Genomic DNA, 26804 nt, shown 5'->3' with positions numbered 1-26804 from the left:
AGTTTCATGCCAGTGAGCTTTCAAGTGGAAAAAACACCCCAAAAAGGCTGTTCTTGCTAGCTCTTAGTCTAACCCTAATTTTCTTCATCATATTCCCTCTATGTCAATTAAAGAATTCGCGATCGCCTCTACCGTCTCCTAATCTTCATGTAAGTGATCTTGGAAGCAGAGAAAGAGTTAAGGAATGTGATATTTTTACAGGAAAATGGGTGCCTTATTCCAAAGGGCCTTATTACACTAATGCAACTTGCAATTTGATGATTGACCAACAAAATTGCATGAAATTTGGAAGACCTGATACAGAGTTCATGAAATGGAGATGGAGACCAGATGGATGTGAGCTCCCTTTGTTTAATGCAAAGCAGTTCTTGGAGCTTGTTAGAGGGAAATCAATGGCCTTTCTTGGAGACTCTGTGGGAAGAAATCAAATGCAATCACTATTGTGTCTCCTAGCCAGTGTAAGCTCTTAATTAATAATTTCCATTAAAATTACTTAGCATGCTCAAGCATAATAATTATAAATCATTAGTAAGATAAGGTAAAAATTAAATTAATCTTTTTCTGCTAAGACTCTTATCTGCTTTTACATCGTTTAGGTGACCCATCCTGAGGATGTTTCTCATGTTTATACATCAGACACGACATATTTCAAGTACTGGTTCTATGCTGATTACGGATTTACCTTAGCAACATTATGGTCTCCATTCTTGGTAAAATCTTATGATGCAGACCCAGATGGGCATTCCTTAAACAGCATCATGAGCCTTTATTTAGACCAAGCTGATGATGCATGGGCGACTCAGGTCGAAAGTTTCGATTATGTAATCATCTCTGCCGGACAATGGTTCTTTCGTCCGCTAATATACAACATAAAGAATCAAATTGTTGGCTGTCACAACTGCAATAACCAAAACATCACTGCTCTTTCAAAGTACTATGGATACCGAATGGCTTTTCGAACTGTGTTTAAGACGCTTCTAAAGCTAAAAGGATACAAGGGGATGACAATTTTGAGAACATTTTCGCCTTCACACTTCGAGAATGGGGAGTGGAATGCAGGAGGCAATTGTGGGAGGATAAAACCCTTTACGAGTGAAGAAATGAGGCTAGATGGATATAACTTAGAGTTCTATTTGACACAGGTTGAAGAACTAAGGAAAGCAGAGAAACAGGGGAGAAAAAAGGGTTTAAGTTTCAGGTTGCTTGCAACTACTGAAGCAATGTTGCTAAGGCCGGATGGGCATCCGAACCATTACGGGCAATCATTGCGCACTCGTCGGAATGTGACCATAGCTGACTGCGTTCATTGGTGCTTGCCGGGCCCTATCGACACTTGGAATGAGTTTCTGCTCTACATGATGAAAAGGGAAGGTCATACATCTTTTCTTGAGAAGCTGCAGAAAACTACTGCTTAATGTTTATAAGGATATATAGCAGTAAATACATTGTTACAAATATGTTATTGCCAATACTATTTGAGAGTATTCTTTATACTGTAACGATTTGCTATTTTTATATGTAAATTAAAAGGTGAGAGATTTTCAGATATCTCTCAAATTTTCCTCACTGCCTAAATTGGCGTTTCAGTAGTCAACAAGAGGCTTTGCCCTTTAGTAAGGACCCTCACCCCCCAAAAGTTTAAATAACCTACCCAATAAATTCATCGTGAAAATCAAAGAGACAAGCCAAAATCACATTATTAAAAGGCCTTTCAAGAACTTTGAACGCAACCCTTCCTCTTCCCGCCCTATAACATGGTTCCCTTTCCAATTCGATAACCATTATCTCACTTAACCTGTTGAATCTTTCTCCATCATCAACCATGGGAAGAAACCAGTCCTGCAAGAAAAAGGGACCTACTGTTCCATTTCTCTTCCCAAAAGCCAATTCTACTGTCCTCCCTGACCCTTCTCACTTCTTTTCCCCTTCTCTTCTCTCCTCTCCATTACCAACAAATTCTTTCTTTCAAAATTTTAGTCTGAAAAATGGTGATCAACCAGAATACATTCACCCCTATCTAATCAAAGCTTCAAATTCTAAGCTTCCCATTTGCTACCCATCTCAGTCTCACAATTCCTCTTGCATATCTCAGAAATTTGTCTCTGATATCACAATTTCTGCATTACGTAATTCACTTGGTCCCCATGTCATCTCCTCTTTTAGTGATCTTAGTGTCACTTTAGATATATTAAATTTTCTTTCTTGTTCGAGGAAGCCCTTTTTTGTTACTTCTTCTGTGCCTATCAAGACTCCAATCAAAATAGCCACGAAGCATCTCATATCCTCATTCTCAAGAAATAGTTTACTCACAAAGCAAACACTTAACCTGACCAACAATCAAACATGGCTTATATATTCGTCTTTGCCAATAAGCTTGAGTGAAATCTATTATTCGATCATTTCATATGGGTTTCTGGGTATTATAAGGATTGTTATTTTGTCAGATATACATTCAGATTATGAAGCAATTCTTGATCGTTACAATTCTTGTTATCCAGTATCCGGGGAGGTAAATTTCACCAGACCATTTTGTATAGAGTACAAATGGGAAATGAAAGGGCATGGGGAGTTACTTATGCTTGCACATCCTTTGCATACTAGGATTCTATCTAGTGATAATTCTGCTATTAGTGTACTTGACAGTATTGATTGTGATCTTGTTGGGGTTGTTGGAGATTTATGGTTATTGAAAGCTGACCGTATTCCAGTTACGTGGCATTCAATAAAAGGTCTCAAAGAGGAATCTGTTGCTGAAATTGTCTCTCCGCTTCATAAGGATGTTGAGGATTTAAATTCATCGTCTATGAACACTGCAACATGCCCTTACTTTTATTGTAAAATGATTGCAAGGGCAGCAAGGTTGGCTTTGATAGCAGAGGAAGTGGGTTCTGTTGATCTTATACCTTGCATTACTACATTCTTGAAGAAAAAGATTCAGCCATGGTTAGAGGACACTTTTCAAGGAAATGGTTTTGTCTGTGAGGATAAATGGTGTGGTATAGTTTCTAAACAAGGGTTAACCAACTCCAGTATCGAGTTTGGATTTGGAATTTAAAGTAATCACCACTACTATCTGGGTTACTTCTTGTATGCTTTAGCAGTGCTGGTGAAAAATGATCAAGCATGGAGGAAGAAATATAGGCCGGAAGCTTATTCTTTATCGGCTGATTATATGAACCTGAAGACGGGATCAGAATCTAAATATGCATGTTTAAGGTGTTTTGATCTACATAAATTGCATTCATGGGCAGGAGGGCTGACTGAATTTGCTGACGGCTGCCACCATGAGAATACAGGTGAGGGAGTGAATGCATTCTATTCAGTAGCATTAATGGGTTTAGCATATGGAGACAATCATCTTGCTGTTGTTTGGTCTACGCTCACAGCAATGGAGATTCTTGCAGCATAAACATGGTGGCATGTGAAAGAGGGTAATTATATATATGTAAAAAGATTTCTGCAGAAATAACAGGATGGTGGCTGTCCTGTTCTCTAATATGAGGGACAGCAGACTCTGGTTTGCACCAGCTAAGGCGAAAGAGTGTCGAGTAGGAATTCAGGTGTTGCCTTCGGTGCCTATAACTGAGGTTTTGTTCTCTGATGTTGGTTTTGTGAAAGAACTTCTGAACTGGACATTACCAGCCCTGAAAAGGGAAGAAGTTAAAGATCAGTGGAAAGTATTTGTCTATGCCTTAGAAGGAATTTATGATAAAGAAATGGCTTTGAAGAAGATAAGAGAGTTGAAAGATTATGGTGATTATAACTCACTGACTAATATGTTATGGTGGACTCATAGTCGAGATAATGAAGAAGAAGATAATCAAGGAAGAGGAGGAGGAGGTGACGAGAGTGAGAACATCTGCTGGTTCTGTCAATACTGTTGCACTTTTTTGCTTGCAATTATTGGCTCAGATAAGAGTAATACTGGTTTTTAGGTTTAAAATTACGAAGTTGCGACTGCATTTGGACCAAAGTTGTTTTAATTATTTTCTACAATATTCCAAAACCAGGGGAAGGAACAGGGGAGCTTTTATTATCAAGTTTTATATTAGAATTATGAAATATTATTATAGTCTAACAAAAATTCAATAGGAATTGATTTCAGCAAGACAAACATGAAATATGGACAGCAACTAATGTATTCTGATGCACTCTTTAGTGATTTATTTGCTATCTGTCCCCTGCATGTTTTACAGTTTGCAGAACCATAATGTAGGAAAAGCATGATAAACAGGACATAATTCAAAACACATAAGAATTTGTTTCTATGTACAAAATATGAAATTAACTTCTAAAATAATGTAGATTATACATCTCAAGTTCAGACAGAGAGAAAATATAAACTTAGGATAAGAAGTCAACAAAGACAATATATGCATGCTGGTTAGAATGAAAGTTTAATAAAGACCAAGATGTGCAAAAACAAAATGTAGAGCACAAAGGCCGATCTTAGTAGCATAAGCCTATGCTGTTGCGCTGTTCGATCACTACCTGAATAAGGAGGCTTGTCAGTAATATATTCTAAAGAAGAAGAAGAAGAAGAAGATCCTCTATCTGAATTGTTTCTTCCAAATCGATTCCTAGCAATATTTGCTTCTATATTGCTGCTTTCAAGCTGCCTCCACATTCCATTTAATCTTTCTAATACCATCTCTTTCAAATGGATCTCAGTGACCAGGCCTTCCGCTTGTGCCTACAAACAAGAAGACAATCTTAACAGATCTGTTTTACTTCCTCAAAAAATCCAAAAAACATGATACCAAGTAGGAAGAAAATTATAAAGCCACGAGAAATTGTTAAACTGACCTGTTTTGCTGCTAGTTGCTCAATTAAGCTATGGAGCTGTTTATCCAATATCTTTTCTCTCTGAGCTGCACAACAGAAATTGTTTAAATCAAACGCCCTACTATAATTTACTATGAAGTTTTCTCATCATAAATTTAATTATTGAAATTATTGAACTGGTAGTGTCTCAGGGAATGGTCATTTAATGACCCAAACAACAAATCTCCAGGGATGATAAAATCATAATTCTAAGTAAGCTCAAAGCCTTCACAGTAGATACTTTCTCAACTGTGATCTTTTACCAAAAAGGATTTCAACAAAAACCATAACAAAAGAAATACTTAGGTACTTTCTTCTGCTAGTGAGTGAAAATTTAACCCTTGCATCAAAAACCCTTTGGGAAGTTCTAAATGAGGCAAAAAGGTGCAAACTAGAGGCCTAATCCTGGGGTCCCCACCTCTGTGAGCACTGGGCATGTGAGTAGGCACGTGTGTTCTTGTGTACACATCTACAAAAAATTCTAATAATTGGATGAATGAAGGAATACCTGGCGTGGGCTGCTTCAGTGCACTCTCCTGAATTTGAGCCCATTTTTTCTCTAGACCTTGAATAATTTCTTCCATTGAACCCTGAAGGATAAGGCAAATTTCATCATCAACAACCACAATAATCCAGCGGAGGAGAAAATCTATAAGGAACAGAGAAGAAGGCAAAATGTACTAGCTCTTTCTTCTTGCTCTCCAACTTCTCCAACAAAGTGGACTTTGTAGCTTCTGTGTCTAATCCAGATTCAGCTTCTGTTTCAGATGCAACTGATTCACCAGAGTTTCCAGATGGACTAGTTTCTAGCGCAGTTTTCACATTTTCCAGCTCCTGTCTCAAATTTTTTTCTGTCTCATCCATTTCCTAACATTAATAATACAAATAAAAATTTAAAAAGTTGGTAAATATAAGGAAATCAAAGTCAGCTTGTACATCAAATAAAACTTCATGATTACGAGAATCATCAAATAGAATTCTTTTGTTCCCAACAAAAAAAAAAAAAATGGAATCTTTTGCATGGAAAATTGGAAATATGATACATTGAATGAATAAGGTAGTTATTAGAGCAGCCAATAGACATGCCCTGGAAGTTAAGCCCCAACCTGTAACCTTCGCTGAAGTAAATCTGCCTCCTGGATTTTCTCCTGTATTTTATTTTCACAATTCGATATAGCCTTTTCATATGCAACATTTTCTTCCTGCAAAGTCACCTCTCTCAATTGGGCCTGATCATAACAATAAGTGAAAAATATTAATTGGTGAAAAGGATGATCACCAATTGAAAAATGGATTTGATCAGCCTTCAAAATTCATCAACACGGTAACACATTCAGTGACATAAACCTATCTTGAGCAATCCAAGTACCCAATGGTGCATAACAATTCAAGGCCACATTATAGCACTACCATTAAAAAGGAAATATTTAGCTCAATAATTTGCTTCCTCTAAAAATTTAAAGTGTTTGGATATTAGCATTAATATTAGTATTAGGAACATATAAACTGTTTTTGCAGAAATCCAATGAGTGGCACGCGTGAAATCCAGCAAATTCCTCTCAGGTATTAGCATAACAGTTCATACAGAAAAGACCATTTGTCATACCACAAGAACAAATGTCTACATCATTTCCACATGATATCTTCCACAATTCAAAGAGACCAAGCTATACATCTCCTCAAGATGAAATCCATTCACCACCAATGCCACATTTCTCAAAAGTAATAACAATTAAACTTATTTCAAAGAGATTCATAAGCAATAAGATTCTACTGAAATGCATGACTTTCGATTTGCAAAAGTGAAATGCAAAACTTATACCCTTGGGCAATTATTCAGTTGAACTTTGTGCATCAAAATTACTATATGTCAAGCAAGATGCAATTTTAACCTAATCAAAATTTACTCGAACTGAACTTTAGGAGTATTGCAATTCCAGCTTAGTCTCTGTTTGTACATTAACACTCCTGCAACTGAAATAATAGAGTGGCATAAAAAATTTTCATTTTCCTCCATATCACGCCAAATAATTTACAGGTATTAAAAGCTCAATTTCTCCAGTACCACAAAATAGTAAGCATAGCTCTTGAATTAGCGGAGTAAATGGATGAACAATCACTTTTCCATGAAGCTACACGGATTAAATATGCATTTTCAATAACTAAAATAGTAAATGCTCATTAATAAATCTTAAATATACTCATAATTATAATAATCGGACAAGAAACAATAATAATTAAAACCCAGATCAGAAAACGTTTCATTTTAAGAGCTTTGTACCATATAAATTCAAAAACATCAACTATCTACATGTAAAACCAAAGAGAACCATGAGATAAAACACAAACAACTAAGGAACAAACTTTGCCAATATACACGCCAAATAAAACTCCAAGAAGAACCCAGATATTAAACAAGCAAATTTATCACAAAAAAAAAATGGGAGAATTACTTGTTCCCTAGTGGCAGAGTGAGCATTCAACTGCAGAGCAAGAGCAGCATTAGAAGCTAGGGAATGCGCAAGAAGGTGAGGGAGGCGTTGTGAGATATCGGGTGGAGGCAATCTGAGCCGTAGATCTTGGATTGTGCGGCTCAAAGAAGCCGCCTTTCGATCTAATTCTCGCACATAGTTTTGTTGCTCTTCGCTAAAAATTATTGGAATGGCATCGTCTGCTTCACTAGTTTGGCCACCGCCGTGACCTCCGACTACATCGGCTGCCCATGCCAGTAAACCCGCCATTCTCTCTCGAAATTACTGCGAGAAACTGGGAAATCTGCAGACTGCAAATATGGTTTTGTTTTAACCCCTAAAAGACCCAAAGTTAAGGACGAAGAGACTTTTTCCCTGTTGTAGTGAGAAGGAAAGTTTTCCCTCGTGGTAGTTCCAATAACCGCAAAAGGAGCAAATGACATTTTAGCCATGTTTCTTCAGTTTTTTTCTGGGCCTGTTTATGAGGGTCCATTGGGCTTCGTTTCACAGTACGATAAGCGATTGTGTGCTATTTACGTGGGCCCAATTATAAATAAATTTGCTTTGTTTTTTCTTTCATGATGTCATTAATCCCATTGCCATATTTCCATAAAACTAGTACTAGTATTATAATTTTTTTTTTTAGTTTAATAATTTCAAAATTTTATTAATTTTATGAAAAATGCATGTATAATAGTTTGTTATTTTATTTTCTTAACTTGTGGTAGAAATAAAGAAATTATAAAATTATATATAAGTAATGTATTCCAGACTGTATTAGAAAGTACTTCGTAAATATTAATAATATTTTTAAATATATAAATTAATATGAGAAAGTACATTATCAACGTGGTCTAGAAAATGGGTTTACATAAAAATTGATTCATAAATACTTCTCGATTGAAAGTAAATTCTAAATAAATCACTTGCTTTATCACGAGCGGCCTTATTTGCTCATCTATGAACTCAAGACACAACAAAGTAACATTAGCATTTTCTAATAAAATCTTACAATCATCCACAGAAAACCAAACACAGACAATTCATTAAATCTTGTATTAATAAATCAACATTATAAGAGATTTAATGAGTTGAAATAATATTATAAACTACACAATAGAGGCAGTCTTCCCATTGACTCACCAAATAGGTGAAAATTTTTATAGTCAGAAGAATTTGAATTTGAGACCTCTAATTTTGAGAAGACTAATCAAAATACACCCGATTGATAATAAATTAAATAATTTTTTAAAAAACCAATAATCAAATTTGTATTGGCTAACAATTGACAATACATATCACACACACTATCTATTATCATTTCCTTCTGAACATATCAAACGCGGGATTGACGCTTGGTACAAATATTATTAAGTAACAAGACAAGCTGAGTTCACATCATTGCTTCTAGCAAAAGAAACTTCCTCGTAGCATGGCACAAAATTTAACTTAGTAGAGTCTTTATTCCACTATCTACTTCTAAGTTTCGACTTATAAGGTAATTTTCAATGTGTAAGTTAATTTTAAAATAAGCAACAAAGTGTTTCAAAAAAATTGTTTAAAAATTACTTTACACTAAGCATAAATATTTGGGAGTAACTTGATATATTAAAATAATAAAAAAGGGTGCATCATTTAAATAGAAGGTCTAATAGTTTATTTAAATAACATTAACATTTAACAATAGAAGTATGATAACTCTCCGCTTATTTTAAACTACTAAAATTTTAATAATTATATTCGTTCAAAATCCATTTATTCTTTTTTACATGCTCGTTTTAAAATCCATTTGTTAATTTCAATTGTTGTATATGTTCCAAACTTATTTAACTAATATCCAAAATTACTTCGAAGTTTTCTTTTCTTTTACATGCAATAAAACATTATTATATTTTTAATTTAAAAATAAATTTTTTTATATTTTAATTTAAGAAAAATTTTGATTCACTTGAAAACCAAACAAGATAAACTCTAAATTGGATAATTTAATCAAAACTTGCAAAAAGAAAAAGAACACCTTCAACTAACTTCTTCAATTTTGTTGCTGTCTTTCTTCTCAAAGTATATTCAAAACCCCACATTCTTACCCTTTCCTTCACACTTTTGGATTGAATTTTAGTATCTTGCAATTCACTTACCTTAAAACTCTTAAAACTTCAAAATCCCCACAACTTCACTTCCAATCCAATCTTTCCTTCTTTTTCCTCTTCCTCTTCTCAATTTATTCAACCAAACCTCAAAATCCAAACAAACACAGTTTCTCTATATGCTGCTCCAAGTTTGGTAAAAAAAAAAACTCAACAAACAAATAGAAACAGAAACTAACAAGTCAAATCCCTCCATTTCCTCCCTTGTTCCTCTCTCTACCAAATCTCAAATCCCAACTAATAATTTATCTCCTCTGATCTAATTTGGCAACTTAATTAAATTAATAAATCAAATAAAAATGCTGAAAAAACTAAGGAGGAGAGTCAAAACCTTAGTCACTAAGTCCTTCAAAAAACCTCGCAAACATTCATCTTATAAAGACCCTTCTCCTCCAAGTTCTTCTCCATCACCAACACCACCAGCATCACCGCCACCATCAACAATGACTCACCAATCTTCCCTTGATCAAAAGCCACCAACTTTTCCATTTCGTTTCCCCAGCATTCAATCCTCAGTCCTTCCCGATCCTTCTCTCTTCTTTTCACCTTCTCTTCTGTCGTCTCCATTGCCTACAAATTCTTTCTTTCAGAACTTTACCCTTAAAAATGGCGACCAACCTGAATATATTCACCCATATCTAATCAAATCCTCTGATTCTTCCCTTTCTATCTCCTACCCATCTCTTTTTCATAATTCTTCTTTCACGTACCAGATTTTTGTCCCTGATTTCACCATTTCTGCTTCAAACAAACCCTCCACAGGTCAGAAAAACCATATTATATCTTCTTACAGTGATCTTAGTGTCACTTTGGATATGCCCTCTTCAAATTTTCGCTTTTTTCTTGTTAGGGGAAGTCCCTTTTTAACTTGTTCGATTACAGGCAATACTGCAATTTCTATATCAACCATCCATGCGATTCTTTCGTTTTCCTCAAATAATTCTCTCACTAAATATACCGTTAAGCTTAATAATGGCCAAACATGGCTTATTTACTCATCTTCTCAGATTAACTTGAGTCATAGCCTTTCTTTAATTACTTCTGATGGGTTTTCTGGGATTTTAAGGATTGCAATATTGCCTGATTTTGACCCAAAATATGAAGCGATTCTTGATCGGTTTAGTTCTTGCTATCCGGTATCAGGTAATGCAGTTTTTACCAAACCATTTAGTTTAGAGTACAAATGGGAAAAGAAAGGCTGGGGTGATTTGCTTATGCTTGCTCATCCTTTACATGTCAAGCTTTTATCTGATGAAAATGTTATTGTTTTAAATGATTTGAAGTATAAAAGTATTGATGGTGATCTTGTTGGTGTTGTTGGAGATTCTTGGGTGTTAAAATCGGACCCAATTTCAATAACTTGGCATTCAATTAAGGGTATCAAAGAGGAATCATGTGTTGAAATCGTGGCTGCACTTTGTAAGGATGTTGAGGGTTTAGATTCATCAGCTATAACAACAAATTCATCTTATTTTTATGGTAAATTGATTGCTAGAGCGGCGAGGTTGGCTTTGATAGCAGAGGAGGTTGGTTGTCTTGATGTGATTCCACTGATAAGAAAGTACTTGAAAGAAACAATTGAGCCTTGGTTGGAGGGTACTTTTAATGGCAATGGTTTTTTATATGATGACAAATGGGGTGGAATTGTTACAAAACAAGGGTCAAGTGATTCAGGTGCGGATTTTGGATTTGGAGTTTATAATGATCACCATTATCATATAGGATACTTTCTTTATGGAATAGCTGTTCTTGCAAAGATTGATCCTTTTTGGGGTAGGAAGTATAGGCGACAAGCTTATTCACTTATGGCTGATTTTATGAACTTGGGCAGACGGTCAAATTCAAATTATCCACGTCTGAGATGTTTTGATTTGTATAAATTGCATTCTTGGGCTGGAGGGCTAACTGAGTTTGCTGACGGCCGGAATCAGGAGAGTACAAGTGAGGCAGTGAATGCATACTATTCAGCAGCTTTGATGGGTTTGGCCTATGGAGACACTCATCTTGTTGCCACTGGATCAATGCTTGCTGCAATGGAGATTCATGCAGCACAAACTTGGTGGCATGTTAGGGAGGGTGATAATTTGTATGCAGAAGATTTTACTAGAGAGAATAGAGTAGTAGGTGTTTTGTGGTCTAACAAGAGGGATAGCGGGCTTTGGTTTGCACCCCCTGATTGGAAAGAGTGTAGGCTTGGAATTCAGCTATTACCATTGTTACCTATATCCGAGGTTTTATTCTCTGATGTGGGATTTGTAAGGGAGCTTGTGAACTGGACACTACCGGCTTTGGAACGAGAAGGAGTAGCTGAAGGGTGGAAAGGATTTGTATATGCATTAGAAGCAATCTACGATAAAGAACGTGCTTTGGAGAAGATTAGAAACTTGAATAGTCACGATGATGGTAACTCGCTTACTAATCTTTTATGGTGGATTTACAGCAGAGGCAATGAAGAGGAAGAATGGTGTGAGGGAGGAGGGAAATTCTGTTGGTTTGGTCACTACTGTCATTGAAGTTGTTTCCTCATCGCAGTCTAGACAGGTTTGATTTAAGAAACGAAATAAAAAATATTACGGTTGCAATTTGGTTATTTATGATTGTTTCTTTGCTATGACTTTGTATGTTCAATTTGTTGTGAATTTGTGTACAAATATTCAGATAAGAAAGGAAGATTTGACATTTTATGAGCCTCATTGTTTATGTTACAAATCAATTTAATAAAAATATTGTGCTTCTTAAGAGCAGAGACCCCGATCTTAGAGCCTTCTACCAGCCAGCCGAGGCCACTGCGATATTGCAGAGCCTTACTGCTATATGTCCAAAAGGCCTCGCGATGTTCTAAGTTTTAAACTATATATTCAACTTAAGACTTTTCCACCTCACAATTGTTAGTTGTTAGTTGCTAATGTGTGTGACTGCTTTTTGATAATTATTGTTCTGCTCATTTTTATTTAGAACGTAGAACTTGTTTCTTAGACAAAATGATTCACCCAGGTTAGTTGTAAGTAGTAGATACTGTCAGGAAAATACCATTTCAATCTGCATATATAACAGTACAGCAATTGGGCAAATGACATAAAACGACAGTCGTTTATCTTGTTAACAATGTTATTCATAGACAAAAATTGAAACGTCAGGTCGTTTATTTTCCAACGCTTGATCACACTCTGTCAAGCAGATGACTTGCACCTTTAATATTTCGTTCCCTTTAGTTCTAGAGTAAAATACAAATTAATTGCTAAAATTAAAATCAATCTTTGCTTTAGAATGCCAAATCGCACTTGGCTTGTTTGCTAATAATCCCTAAAAAAATCATTGAAATTGCATATGGGTTAATCACTTAGTTTTCTATTATATCTTTTTATTATGTACATGGATGTCTAGTGTTGAAATTAACAGAAGTTTGTCTGCTAGGACTGTATTGGGAGCATTCGCCTCCTATCGATCCTGTCAAGGTTTCATGACAAATAAACGCGATTCGAATCCGCATTCGCAATATTGAAGACAGGGTTAAGACCCTTGAGTGGGAAAGAGATGCCCTCTTTGTGAGGATCAACGGTCTTGGCGACCATGCATAATAGAAGAGTCATGAGGCAGTTTTTATCAATATATATGGTTGTGGATCATCAATAATGATTTTTCTTTAGAGTCCAGATACTTTTTTTTAGGAAAATAGATTTTCAGAAAAGGAATTCCAGAAATGCTGAAATTTTTAGGTTTGGTTATATATATATACATATATATATATATCGGGTGCACAAGGAAAGCAATGCTCAAAGAAAGAAATTAAATACACATAAGAGGTGCCACAAATGTGATGGAGGAGCCAATGGAGAATCCTAGGAGGAGGTTCATCCAAAAAATGAGTACCCAACGCTACAGAAACCAGCGCATGAGTATTTTTTTAAAAAAGATCATAATACATTTTTTTAAAACATATGACAATTATTTTTAATGAATTTATGAGAAATATATAAATTACAATAATACATTTAATTTATGTGTATAATAATATTTTGTATTATTTGACCAAAATTAGTGAATGAAATATTTTTATAATTAAGGATAACAATGTCCTTAAACTTTTATTTTATATAACATAATTTTCTCATCTTTTTTTAGACCGGAAATATATTACAAATGTGATTTGAGATTTTGAGTTTTCAGCTAGTTTTCCCTAAATAGTTGAATTCTTGCAAAATCAAACTGCAATTGTTTAGATTTATGATTCCAAAGAACTCCAAATTGTGTAGATGTATGATTTGTTTAGATTTATGGTTATGAAGCTTACTGCATATTATAATTAGTTTTTATTGCTTAAAATTTAAAAAGAAAATGTCTCCGAAGTTGAAATTGAAAATTTCCTCAAATCCTCAAAGTTTGGTATTGGGGACCATATTCTTATCTCAATAGATAGCAAAGTGAGACGTGCTTGTCAAAATTAGAACTTGTGCTTTTTCTCTGTCAAATATGTGAATGGGTGTAGGTTTCAATTTTCATGGATACTGTATAACTGTATGTATTTTATTGTCGATTATTAATTTACTAATCAATCTCAAATTAAAGTCAAAAGAGCCAAAAGTTATTTTTATAGAAAAATTTTCAGATAAAAAATTTCAAGCATGAAATTATGATAAAGAGTTCACTAATTATGCATGCATGGGTGAATCTAAATTAAGCAAAGAGTAATTAGAATTAGTAATATTAAAATCTAAAAATGTAATTAATTAATTCGCACTTTTATTTTATATAACAATGTCCTTAAACTTTTATTTTATATAACAAGTAAAGTACCTCTAACATATATATGGGAAAGTATTTACAGTATTTGTAAATCAAAAAATCCAACTTTCCCTGAAATATAATAAATTCTTGAAAAAGACTAATAAATATACATATTTATAATATATATAAAAATATGAATAAAAATTTTAAAATGACTTATATTTCGGATCAGATGAAATATCAAAGTATAATTATACATTGGATAGCATGAAACTGAAAATCCAACCAAAGTCAGTGATTCAAATACAAAATTATAGGGCAAAATGATGTTGAAAAGGGGAAAAAAGGAAAGAAAAATTCAGGATCTCATTACATACATCTGATCTGACCCACCAATATGTGAAGCTGATTCCATCTGGCAAATCAGAAATCATTTTATGATTAGGTAAGAGGTTATTATGTCATATTTTGTATTATAATAATGACTTATTACCACGTGCCATTGCAATGCAACGAAAGAGATGCAATATGCAGAGAAAAAAATAACTACTAATTGATTGGGTTTAACGTAACTGATACAAATATATTTTTTACTTTTTAACTATATGTAAAAAAAATTTTGAATTATAAAAATTACGATATTCTGAAATAATTTATCATTATATGGGGTCAGTTTTTTCACCAATTTTTTATAAGCTGAAAGGATATTATTCATTGTTATGTAACTTGAAATATTATTTTAGTTTTTTTGAAAAGAATGTTATTTAATAGGAAGAAGAAGAACATTCAACCAACTTGGCAGTTGAAGACTTTCTGGCAGTGAGAATGAGATCTGGCAATTAATAACACTTTTATGTATATAATAATAAAAATTAAAAGGAAAAAGAAAATTACATAATTATAAATGTTAATTTATATTTGGGAGCTGACTTTGTTCAATTATAAAATCCTACTGTTGCTTTACTTGCTCTTTGTATGTGAAGATGCACAGGAGGATCAATTATTCCAATGCCACTCTCTAATTACATGTGCAATCTCTTCTCATCTTCTTTATTTTTACTTTTTTTTTTCTTTTTCTCTTTTCTCATTCAAATCCTTTTTTCCCCCTTTGGAAAAGAAAATTGCTCGACGAATCACTCTTATATGGATTCTACAATACTCGAGCTAGAATCCAAGCTGTCGGTGATTATAGACTGCAAAAAGCTTTACCAACAATTGGATTACAATTTTTACCGGATAAGTATAATTGACTTACTGAAATGATTAAGAAGACCAACGAAAACCACAAACATAATGAAATTTTAAACAACGATGAATTAGGAAGAATGACCAAAAGCAAAAAGCAAAAAGCAAAAAGCAAAAAATGACTTTCTCAAAAAAAGAAAAGATAAATTACAAGGAATAAATTTGTTAATTCTTGATAACATAATAACGTTATCGTAACTTCATATTCGAATTCCTTCCAATAATTTTAGCAGGTGGCAATATTTGATATGTGGATCTTTTAATATATTTTTTTTAAATTTCAAATATAAACCTTCCAAATTTGCTAGAGTGGAAGTTTAGAAAGAAAATAAATATGCATTGACACTGAGATGAAACAGTTGGACTGACAAATTCCTTAAATTAATGCAACAATTTTCACCTCTAAATAAAATTAAAAAAAATACAAAATCTTAGTTAAATTTTACAAAAATTTATTGAAATTCAAAAGAATATTCTTATTTGACATATTTTAGCATGAAATTTGTAAGTCAACTAAAAAATCAAAATCAAAGTAAACAAATAAACAAGAACAGCTAGATCGACATAGTGGATGGTACTCAGCTTCAGAACATGCTGTGAATGGATTTAGCAAAAACAAATTTCCTGTTTTCTGCTTTTCTTTCTCTCTCTCTACTGCACATGTGAAGTAAAGTTTACTCTCAAGTTGCCCCCACGTTTCTTTGCACATTTTGTGGGTGCACTTCCTCTCCCCATTTTCTTTGAAATTGGACAAGAAAAAAGCTTCCTTGGGAAAACCTACTGGAGTTTCCATCACTCCAACCTGTAAAAAAAAAGGCGAGATTTTAATCTCAAAAGAAAAAAAAGACTCTAATTTGGGAGAGAGAGGTAAGAAATTTTTGAACTTTAACTTCTGGGTTTTCTTTGTTCTCATTTTCGTAATCGGGTAATGCTGCATTTGTCTCCATTAACAGTTTAGAATTATATATGTGTATAAAGTTTGGATTTTGGTGGATAAGAATAGTAAAATGGTTAAGTTGATCTCTAATTTTTCAGCTTTATTTCGTCTGGGTTCTGTTTACTGAGAAACTTCTTTACGAAATGCTGCTTGATTTTTGTGAAATTGGGTTTTTAATCGAGCTTTGGCTAGTGATTGGAGGATCTGGGTTTCTGAAGCAGTAAAGGAGTTGCAGGAGGTTGGGCTTGTTTGGCTTTTTGAAAAAGGTTTCACATGTTTTCATTTCTTGAAGAATTTGCAGTGAAAAAGTAGAGATATGCTTGAGACACAAGTTCAGTAGATATATACTGTAGTAGAATTTGGTTTGTGGTGAGCAATTTTATTTTTTGCATGGGTTACTGATTTCTTTTGCTGCACAAAAATATGGCCTCAACAATATTACCTTCACCAGAGTCTTCTCCTTCTTTTGTTCCACCAATAATATCCCCCATTATTTCATCACCATCACCACCATCCCCTTCTTTGCCATCAAATTCTACACCCGCTCCTCCATCTCCTTCAACAAATTTGCCTCATCAGACTACTGATCCCCCAGTCCCTTCAACCCCATCCAACACTTCAGCTCCACCTCCTCAATCTCCCCCGCCTGCGGCCCCTCCCCCATCTCCACCATCTCCAACGACGCCATTGACACCACCACAATCTGCACCACCTCCATCACCCCCAGCATCCTCACCACCAGCCCCTCCAATATCACCAACTATTGACCCTCCCCCAGCTGTAAAGACTTCCCCACCCCCTCCAGATGCAAGCCCTCTACCACCAGCAACCACCTCCCCCTCTCCCCAATCCTCCCCAGCAACTCCTGTGGTATCTTCACCTCCCCCTCAACCTGTGGCCCCTTCCCCACCTTCTCCTGTCAATGTCCCTGCACCTCCTTCCATTGATTCACCACCTCCACCAGCAGTAAAGGCTCCCGAAAATTCCCCTATACCTCCAAATATTACTCCCCCACCATCTAGTTCTCAGTCTAGTAGGCCTCCACCTCTAGTAGATTCTCCTCCTCCTCCTACATCTGCATTGTCATCACCACCTCCTTCAGTCCCGTCAACCTCCTTGCCGCCTGGAATACCTCCTCCTGCTACTGTAGATAACTCATCAACGACGGGAACTTCTCCTTTATCGCCCTTACCCTCTATCCCTACAGAAAAACCAACTGCAAGAGCAACTAATGATGCCGATTTCCCTGGAAATGCAAAATCACCAGGTTCAGGCGGTTCAAATACTGGAGGTGCAGTGATAATAGGCATTGTGGTTGGGTTTGTAGTACTCAGTTTTGTTGTGATGGCTGTGTGGTTTGTACAAAAACGAAAGAGAAGGCATGATAAATCAAATATTGGATACACTATGCCTTCCCCATTTGCCTCCTCACAAAATTCAGGTAAAGTAATATCAATGCTCTATTGTTAGTAGGTTATACAACCATTCTTTAGTGCTTCTCTAATAATCTTCAACTAGTTATACTTTTTGTTAAAGCTCTAGTAGTTTATGATTGCTTGACTGACAAAGATCTATGCAAGATTTATGACCTTAAAAATTCTATGTTTAGGTGTATACAAAGAAGCCTGATGGTTAGTACATGACTTATTCTAAATCTCTATCATTTTGATCTATGTCTTTGAGACCTAGCTATTTCACATCTCAGATAAACTCTATATAGGCTAAGACAATTTACTGAATTTAGTAGAAGTGTACCTGGAAATTTATGTAAAACCTTTTGCTTAGCTTCATGAATACTGTTATGCTACTCCTTTCTGTTTGGGCAATATCCAATTTTAATTTCTGAATGGTGGCCACCTAATTTTGTGCCTGTTATAAATTTTCCTTTTGTGGAGCCTTAACATGAAACAGCTCATTTTGCTGGTTCAGATTCTGGCTTCAACATGCTTGGGAAAAATTTAGCTAGCAGAAGTGAACATAAATTTGGCATGAATTTTATTCTTACTTTCCTTTTTTAAAGTTGAGGTTCTGCCAACTATTCTTTTCAATTCTTTTTTCTACATCGATTTTGAGGTATTGATTTTATTTTTGTTGAATGACAGCCTATGCCTTCGATTTAGCTGGATAGTGAAATGATAGTGCAACTGCTGCTAAAATTAATGAAACCTGCGTTTACTGTGCAGAGGCATTATTTATAAGGCATCATTCTCATGGACCTTTGGGAGGAAGCCCTTCTGGAAGTGATTTCATCTATTCGCCTTCAGAACCTGGAGTAAACAATTCAAGGTCATGGTTCACATATGAGGAACTAGTCCAAGCCACCAATGGATTTTCAACAGAAAATCTTTTGGGTGAAGGTGGATTTGGTTGTGTATACAAAGGTATTCTGGTGGATGGTAGAGAAGTAGCTGTAAAACAATTGAAGATAGGTGGTTCTCAAGGAGAGCGTGAATTTAAAGCTGAGGTTGAGATCATTAGCCGAGTACATCATCGCCATTTAGTTTCATTGGTGGGTTACTGTATATCAGAGAATCAAAGATTGCTTGTTTATGACTATGTCCCAAACAATACTCTTCATTACCATCTCCATGGTAAGATGCCTTTCTGAGTTTAAATAGAAGAAAATCTTCAACTTGAATACTTCCATGGATGTAATGTCTTGATGCATATTGCTTGATAAATTTCATTATGGAGTACCACATGATGACATGCTATGTCTGCTTAAATGTAAGGTTGATTGGTCATGATGAATTTTTCACCGTGAATCTTCTTATGGCATTTAGATTTATTATTTCCTGCTAAGTTTCTTGATGAATGATGTGACTGGTCAGATATAGCATTAAGAACAGCAGTGAGCAGGTCAGGAGTGTGTGTGTTAAAGTTGTTGAGCTATGGGCTGTTTGCTAACGAGAGGCTGTCACACTTATCATGTTTTGGTTCTCTAAACAGGTAACCTTGGGAAGTTGTGATGACATAATGATAGTTTAAAGGATGAGTACTCCGATATTTTTAGATTATTAGGATTTGAGATCTTTCTTGGGTTTTTATGTATTGATGGCTATTTACTATTTTGTTTCTTTGAATCAATGTTAATAAAAATTGTTTCCTGTTAATTGTTGCTGCTGCTTCTTTCATCTTTCTGCATCCAAATTTTGGTAATGAAGCAAGTTCTTGAGCTTGGGAGGAATTGCTATGCCAGTTTCAGGGTGAGCACACCTATGCCAGAGACAAAAAGATGACCTTTCACTGGATTTGAGAGGAGTTTCTGTGAAATAAGCAACAGTGTGGTGTTTGTATGCCAAGTTAAATTTGGCAATTGTGGCGCAAACCTAGTTTGGAGTACTTAGAAAACATTGGATCTATGCCATAAAGAACTTTATTGATTCTATTTGTGGAAGTAGATGTACAATTTTTATGATGGTTCCACAGATTGGATTCTTCAGCCGTGTTTGAAGTGTAATATAGTTTGAAGATTTAACAGACACACTAGCACGTTTTTAGGCAAGAAGAAATAGTGGGATGCTCACTGTCAATAAGTTTAAGAAAGGACATAAAAAGTGTCATTCTAGGCTTAGATGAGGAACTAACTCTTCTGGATCTTAATTATTTGTGTTCAACTATTTTTCAGAGGCAGTAAATTCAGCAAAATCAATTGTTCAACCACTATAATGTTTCTTTTGTTGATAGGTTTGTAGAGGTAATGATGATAATATGTCCCCTTTGATTTCCATGATATTGAATGGAGAAGTATTTTTGTTTATGATAATGAAGAAGCGAGAATATCCACATGAGAATGCAACAGTAAAGTAGAAGATGCAGTGATTCAAGGAAAAAATAATCTAATGTTGGATACCAAGTTGTGGTTTTTCTACCAAGAGGTAGAACTTCCTTTAGCATGTATCGCATACTGTGATGAAGAGTTAGGCATTGCGTCTGTTATTTAGTGTTCTGATAAGAATCAGTTCCTTTATTACTGGGTGGTGTTTAAGCAAGTTATTTATTGTAATGGGTAGTTATTCGTGGGTAGCGGGTAATTAATAGTCTCTACCTCTGCATTCAGTTGTTTAAAAGGCTGTGGAATGATGAAAGATGTAAGCAGAATTAACAAAGGTTTGAGTTCCTAAAACCTAGAGATTATAGAGTTCTCTCAAATGAGCTCTAAAAGATCGTAGGTTTCTCTCTTAATTCTATCTTTAAATCCAACCAAATATACCCATGACTAGATCCAAACTTGGGACCATATCCGCATCCTTCTTGGATGGCATTATTAGGGGTGTAAATGACCCGAGCTGGCTCGTAAGCTGTTCAAGATCGACTCGAAAAAAGTTCGGCTCGAATTGGAATCAAGCTCGAGCCTGACAATGTTCAGCTCGAAAGCTCGTCGAGCCTTATCGAACTTTTATATATACATATATTTACTGTTATTTTAGGTTACTCGAAGCTCGAGCTTTAGAATTTTTCAAGTTGAACTCGAGCCTGAAGTCGAGCTGGAACCGAGCTCGAGTCAAAGTCGAGCCAAGCCCGAACCTAAATTTTTAGGCTCGTTGAGTTTGGAGCTGAGCTAAATTCTTTCGAGTCTGGCATGTTCGAGCTTGGCTCGGCTCATTTACACCCCTAGGCATTATGATGCTACAGATGTTACTTCTCTTGTAAAGGTACCAGGTAAATTTGAAACTCTTTTGGAGCGAAGGAAGATTTGAAAATTGATGGTATTATCAAATGGAAAAATAAAAGAATCACAGGGCACATATTGTTGCATTATGATTTCTTTTATCTCTGTCACATGCATGTGAGCTTCAACTTCGCAGTTGAGAAGGGTTGATGCGGCTATATGCTTTTTGCTATGGGGATATTTGGCTTCTTTTATTTTTTTTTTTGCTTGAACATGAATATTTTGATAAAAGGATAGATTAGGGGTTGAGCAATCGATTTAGAATATTGTGGGATTATTAGTGTTTGGGAGCTGTCTTGGGACTGTTACCTAGCTATCATGCCTTTTCTCCTTTTATTTGTCTTGATGACTTGATCAATCGTATTGGTCCTTATCCGCCATTGCCAGTTCTTCTTTCTTTCTTTCTTCATGTTTTATCATTTTGTCTTGTGTGAGTCTGTAACATCTTGAATTGCTATGTACCCTTGCAGGTGAAGGTAGGCCAGTTATGGATTGGGCAATTCGAGTCAAGGTTGCTGTTGGGGCAGCTCGTGGCATTGCTTACCTGCATGAGGATTGTAATTTTCCTGATTCTCAAATTTATTTCCTAATCCTATTCCAATTTTTTAAGCTTAGTTGCATTTATTATTTTGGTCACTAGCTAGAGTCCTGAAAGTCTTAATGCTTTATAATAAATTATAATTAGTTTATAAGATATAAATAATATTGTATTCATTGTGATAATAATCAAAATAAAATATAATATTATAATATTTTATGAAATGATAAATGACCAGAAATTAAAATAATAAAAAAAGATTCTTTCAAGGAATGATTGTTCTGACCTTTCTCCTATCCACCCATTTAAGTGCAAATGTGTTATCTTTCCTCTACCAGTTAAGTGTGTATCAATGAAATGCTTTGCAACAACTTTGATTATATCATAAACCATCCAATTTTCAGTAGCTATTGAGAAAAGTTTTAAGGATATATATTTCTTCATCCCCAAGTTAAATCTCACATCTCTAATTTTTCATTCCTTCACTGCATTTTTCCTTCTCTTTCACATGCATTCCTTTTTGTAATATCAAGGTGAGATTTTTTTCTCTCTAATTTATTGTCCTCTGAATCAGGTCATCCCCGCATTATCCACCGGGATATCAAGTCATCAAACATCCTTCTTGATAACAATTTTGATGCTCGGGTGCGACTATTTCTGCAAACTTAAACTTTTATTAGAAAATAGGAATCATGATATGCTGTAGAGGAACTTGCTCCTTTATGCCATCGAAGTGCTAATGGAATATTTATTCACCCTTTGCCATGTGAAGTCATTGACAATATTGTATTTCAGAGAATGACCAATTGTTTATTACAATGAACGTAGCAAAGAAGTGACTTTTTCCTTCTGTACTATAATTCATTAGCTAGCAAATTCTATTTTTCATTTCTTGTGTTTTCTAACAGGTTTCAGATTTTGGGCTAGCAAAGATAGCACTGGAACTGGATTCAAATACACACGTAACAACACGTGTGATGGGAACCTTTGGGTAGGTGAATCATGAGTTTTTATATCTTTGATAGATGCTGCTTATGTGGTCAAGGTAGTGTTACAGACCTTGTTATAGGAAAACATAGAAATCTAGCATGCTTGGTCTATTTCTTTTACAAGTCTGATTTTGTTTAGAACAAAGGTGATATGGATTGCCAATGAAATGTGGTTTAACATGGCATTTACTGATTAAAAGACAGTTTAGAAAATAAATCCTTAATATGCCACGGAAATCTTCTATATTTCGTATTTTCTTATCAGTGGATCTTTTTATTTCCAGGTATATGGCTCCTGAGTACGCAACAAGTGGCAAGTTGACTGAAAAATCTGATGTTTATTCTTTTGGGGTTGTGCTTTTGGAGCTAATTACAGGCCGTAAACCTGTCGATGCCTCTCAGCCACCAGGTGATGAAAGCCTTGTTGAATGGGTAAGTTCGTAACTTTTTTAGATGCTACATATTCCTGATATTCATGACATTTTAGATTAATGCCAACACTTTATACAGTTCTATCTTAGAATACTTTTAACATCTTCTTTTGATACACTCTGTCTTTCAAAACTCAAAATGTGAATTAATCTGGCTGTCCATTTAGTCGAGAAAAATCTAGCATTGTGTTGGCAAACTCCTCTCATTGATGGTGGAAAACTAACTTCAGTTAGCTACCCTTACAAAATGTTAAGGACTTCAACAGCCCATTTAAAATGTATTGCTATATCTTACTCTTTTTCTTTAAAAAGAAAAAAAGAAAAAGAAATAGTATAAAAAATGTTATATATTATAAAATAATAAAAAAATAAAAATTCTTATATTTTATAAAATATAAGATGTACAAACGGGCGTATCCTTTATTCTTCTAATTGTAGATTTGTGGTAGTTCTGAGTGCATCGTTCTGGCTACTGCTATTGCTCTCAATGGCTATGCATATCATCATTTTCGCCTTCCCCACGTTTTTTATTGGGATTGTTTGATGGGATAGTGTTTGGAAGTTTTATAGAAAAAGATATCTTAGAAATGATTAGACCATAAAGCACAATTATACTTATTGTCAGGCTCGACCATTACTTGCTGAAGCACTTGATAATGAGGACTTTGAAGCACTAGTTGATCCAAGACTGGAGAAGAACTATGTTGCAAGAGAAATGTTTAGGATGGTTGAAGCAGCTGCAGCTTGTGTGCGGCATTCAGCTGTGAAAAGGCCACGAATGAGTCAGGTACTAGTATTCTATATTCCTGATATGCATCATCCTTTTTTTCTTTACCAAATTTGAAAAAAAAGTTATCGATCTTTCTCTTCTTCCTCCACACCTTTCCAGGTGGTAAGAGCTTTGGACTTGTTAGATGAGTCGTCAGATCTATCTAATGGAATGAAACCTGGCCAAAGTGAAATCTATAATTCGCGAGAACATTCTGCACAGATCAGAATGTTTCAGAGATTGGCATTTGGTAGTCAGAATTATAGTTCAGATATTTTTGATAACACTCAAAGCAGCTGGAGTAGTCGAGAGCCCAGCAGCCAAAGTAACTTTATACCATAGTTCATTTCAGTATAAAACAATTGATTTGGTTTAAGTCTTCCATGGTGAATATGATCCTACATTTCTGATCTATAACATGGAATTTCCAAATTCGACAACAGCTGATTTCAGAAGGGTAACAATTTTCTGATGTCCTGGATTTTCGAGACCCTTGATGATTTTGTTCATCTTGGGCCCAGGTCATACCAAGTACAATCCTATGTATTTCATTCCTGTAATTGTCCCCTTATTTAGCTAACATGAATATGAATATATGATTTCTTTTGTACCTTATTTTGTATTCTTTATTATTTAGATTCATTGATACAGCTTTTCCATGTATTTATATATCAAGTCAATGCAAGTTTTCTTTTTGTATTACATTTGACACAGCTATACATTTTATTACTATTTTCAAGTGTTAATTTCACTTTCAGTCCTCGAACCTGTCACTATTTCTCGTTTGTTCTCTCTTAACTTCAATGTTAAGGTACAAAACCACTCAACTTTTTAAATCATTGTAATAAAAGTCAATTCACTATAAGTCAAACAAATCTATTATGGGCATAGCTTAGCTTAGCTAAACCCATAAGCATATAACAACCAGCTTATTAATTATTATTAAAATCAAGATTAATCTTTGTTATTAATTAGATTATCAAAATTATCACTCAAAGATCATTATTTCAAATATCAGCCGATTGTCTGCTAATCTGTTATCTTAATAGTAATTTTTAACCTTCCACGAATATGTACATAACCTCGTGAATGAGACTGGAGATCCATACTGTCTAGGCATTTGACCAGTCAGACGGTGCCACGTGTGACATAAACTCCAAATTCGGTATGCAAATAACTGCGATGACTAATGACACTTACCACCTTGTGCAGTTCCATATCTAACCTTCTCCATCTACCACTACCAGATGGCCATCCCCTTTCTTGTTTTAAATACAGTATGAGAGAGAGGGAGAGAAGAGAGGAGAGAAATGGAAGAAGTGATGTTATCAAAACAGTTTAGCTTGCTTACTTTCAAGGAAGAAGAAATCCATTGTATTGGTAGAGCTTTTAACGGTTCCAATTTGCTTGCAAGAGAAAATAAATTGGTTTGTGTAACCAGTGGCAACTCTTTCTTGGGTTCACATATTGTTAAGAAGCTCTTGGCTGATGGGTACCTTGTTAGAGTCACCATTCAAAACCAAGGTTTAATTTTCCTTTTCTTTTTCTTTCTCTTTTTTCTACTGAACCCTCAAGATATAAATGCACTGATGCCCAAGAAATAGATTATAATCTGTAGATTGCAGAAACCAAGAATTTGCCTCATAGTGTAGAAGAAGATTAGGGATCAAAAATCTTGATAACTTCAATCCTTTTAAGTATTTCCAATGTAGCGAGAATAAGAGAAAAGAGTCCCTTTTCTTGGTTTTCTTGCAGATTCTTATAACAGATTGTCTTATAGCTTTGTTTTTTGGCATTAACAGTGGATTTTGAAGACATGAGAGCTTTAATGAAAGATGAAGAGATTACTAAACTAGAGAATGTTGTAGTTGCAAAAATGCAAGATTTGGGAAGTCTCTGTGATGCATTTAGAGGTTGTCATGCTATTTTCCATACCTCATCATTCATCGATCTTCACGGAGTTTCTGGCTATTCAGTAAGTTCATTACAATTTCACAACTCCAGAGATGACTTTGTTATTACTGAATTAAAGCTTATTGGCACAAATTATGCCTATTTATTGCATACTTCTTCAGAAATTGGATTCTATATTTCTCTGTGCTATTCAAATTCAAAATTTGCAGGAACAAATGGCATTTCTTGAGACAGAGGCTGCAAAGAATGTTATTGAAGCTTGCAGTAGGTCAGCATATGTCAAGAGGTGTATTTTCACTTCTTCTCTTCTTGCATCAATCTGGATTAATGACAAGCTTGAAGGTACCATTGACGAGAGTTGTTGGAGCAGTGAAGAATTCTGTATAGAAAATAAGGTATTTAATCCAATTCTTTTCCTTTCCTAACAATTTCTTCAATGGTGTTCAAAGATAAATCGGATTGAATCTTCTTGTCTTCTGAAAATGGAAAACAGCTTTGGCTTGCCTTGGGTAAAATGAAAGCAGAGAAGGCAGCTTGGAGGAAATCAAAGGAATTGAAAGTGAAGCTTGTAACCATTTGCCCTGCACTTCTTATGGATCCTTCATTCCCTTCTGCTCATAGAAACAGCTCTCTGCCATATCTTAAAGGTACTAATACTTTTAATGGGCTCTGATAATTAGTTTCCTGGAATTTCAACTAATAACTCAGGAGATGACTCTTTTCGATCTTTTCTTGTTGCAGGTTTCTCGAAAATGCTACAACGAGGCATTCTAGCAACTGGGGATGTTAACAAGGTAGCAGAAGCACACGTTCGTGTTTATGAAGCCATCGATGGTGGAGCTTATGGGAGATATCTTTGCTTTGATAAGGTAGTTCAGAGACTGGATGAGGCTCTTCAACTTGAAGATGAACTTAAGAGACATGGATTAAGTTTAGTTTTGCCTCAAGAAATAGAAGAAATACATAGCAATCTCAGCAATTTCAAACTTCCTAGATTGTTACTTCAAGCCTCTCAAAGCAAATCTTGCAGACAGTAAAAAGGAGTTCATGAAATTCTTAATTTGTTTTGTCCTTTTAAATTATGTACAAACTTGGGAGCTAAATATGAAAAGATTATTTAGGCTCGGTTTGTTTCAGGAAAA

At 35.0% G+C, this 26804-nt stretch overlaps 5 protein-coding genes and 1 pseudogene across 5 annotated transcripts; 5 read left to right on the top strand and 1 right to left on the bottom strand.

Annotated features, from left to right (window-relative positions):
- The first annotated feature begins 124 nt into the window (after nucleotides 1–124).
- Nucleotides 125–1566, top strand: LOC105646813 (protein trichome birefringence-like 19). The gene is made up of 2 exons (XM_012232753.4): nucleotides 125–458; nucleotides 597–1566. The coding sequence occupies exons 1-2, from the start codon at nucleotides 258–260 to the stop codon at nucleotides 1413–1415; spliced, it is 1020 nt and encodes a 339-aa protein (XP_012088143.2). The 5' UTR covers nucleotides 125–257; the 3' UTR covers nucleotides 1416–1566.
- Nucleotides 1567–1703: 137 nt separating this feature from the next.
- Nucleotides 1704–4179, top strand: LOC105646846 (glucan endo-1,3-beta-D-glucosidase-like; annotated as a pseudogene).
- Nucleotides 4180–4258: 79 nt separating this feature from the next.
- LOC105646814 (golgin family A protein) lies at nucleotides 4259–7706 on the bottom strand. The gene is made up of 6 exons (XM_012232754.4): nucleotides 7278–7706; nucleotides 5931–6053; nucleotides 5506–5691; nucleotides 5333–5414; nucleotides 4807–4871; nucleotides 4259–4693 (listed from the first exon to the last, which is right to left on the bottom strand). The coding sequence occupies exons 1-6, from the start codon at nucleotides 7563–7565 to the stop codon at nucleotides 4385–4387; spliced, it is 1053 nt and encodes a 350-aa protein (XP_012088144.1). The 5' UTR covers nucleotides 7566–7706; the 3' UTR covers nucleotides 4259–4384.
- A 1766-nt stretch (nucleotides 7707–9472) lies between these two features.
- LOC105646815 (glucan endo-1,3-beta-D-glucosidase) lies at nucleotides 9473–13167 on the top strand. Its single transcript, XM_037636110.2, has 2 exons — nucleotides 9473–11983; nucleotides 12857–13167. The coding sequence occupies exon 1, from the start codon at nucleotides 9742–9744 to the stop codon at nucleotides 11953–11955; it is 2214 nt and encodes a 737-aa protein (XP_037492038.1). The 5' UTR covers nucleotides 9473–9741; the 3' UTR covers nucleotides 11956–11983; nucleotides 12857–13167.
- Nucleotides 13168–15961: 2794 nt separating this feature from the next.
- PERK8 (Protein kinase superfamily protein) lies at nucleotides 15962–24450 on the top strand. The gene is made up of 9 exons (XM_012232757.4): nucleotides 15962–16279; nucleotides 16448–17790; nucleotides 18533–18940; nucleotides 21492–21578; nucleotides 22134–22204; nucleotides 22468–22550; nucleotides 22833–22980; nucleotides 23605–23766; nucleotides 23869–24450. The coding sequence occupies exons 2-9, from the start codon at nucleotides 16773–16775 to the stop codon at nucleotides 24088–24090; spliced, it is 2199 nt and encodes a 732-aa protein (XP_012088147.1). The 5' UTR covers nucleotides 15962–16279; nucleotides 16448–16772; the 3' UTR covers nucleotides 24091–24450.
- Nucleotides 24451–25003: 553 nt separating this feature from the next.
- LOC105646818 (cinnamoyl-CoA reductase-like SNL6) lies at nucleotides 25004–26804 on the top strand. Its single transcript, XM_012232758.3, has 5 exons — nucleotides 25004–25272; nucleotides 25551–25723; nucleotides 25872–26057; nucleotides 26156–26309; nucleotides 26404–26804. Exons 1-5 carry the CDS (start codon nucleotides 25059–25061, stop codon nucleotides 26697–26699), a joined length of 1023 nt encoding a protein of 340 aa, XP_012088148.1. The 5' UTR covers nucleotides 25004–25058; the 3' UTR covers nucleotides 26700–26804.

Source organism: Jatropha curcas, chromosome 4 (genome assembly GCF_041381405.1).
Source record: "Jatropha curcas cultivar XTBG-Jc1 chromosome 4, XTBG_Jcur_1.0, whole genome shotgun sequence".
NCBI classification, from domain to species: domain Eukaryota; kingdom Viridiplantae; phylum Streptophyta; class Magnoliopsida; order Malpighiales; family Euphorbiaceae; genus Jatropha; species Jatropha curcas.
The sequence above is the reverse complement of the archived record's forward strand: the minus strand, read 5'-3'. Positions and strand labels throughout refer to the sequence as shown.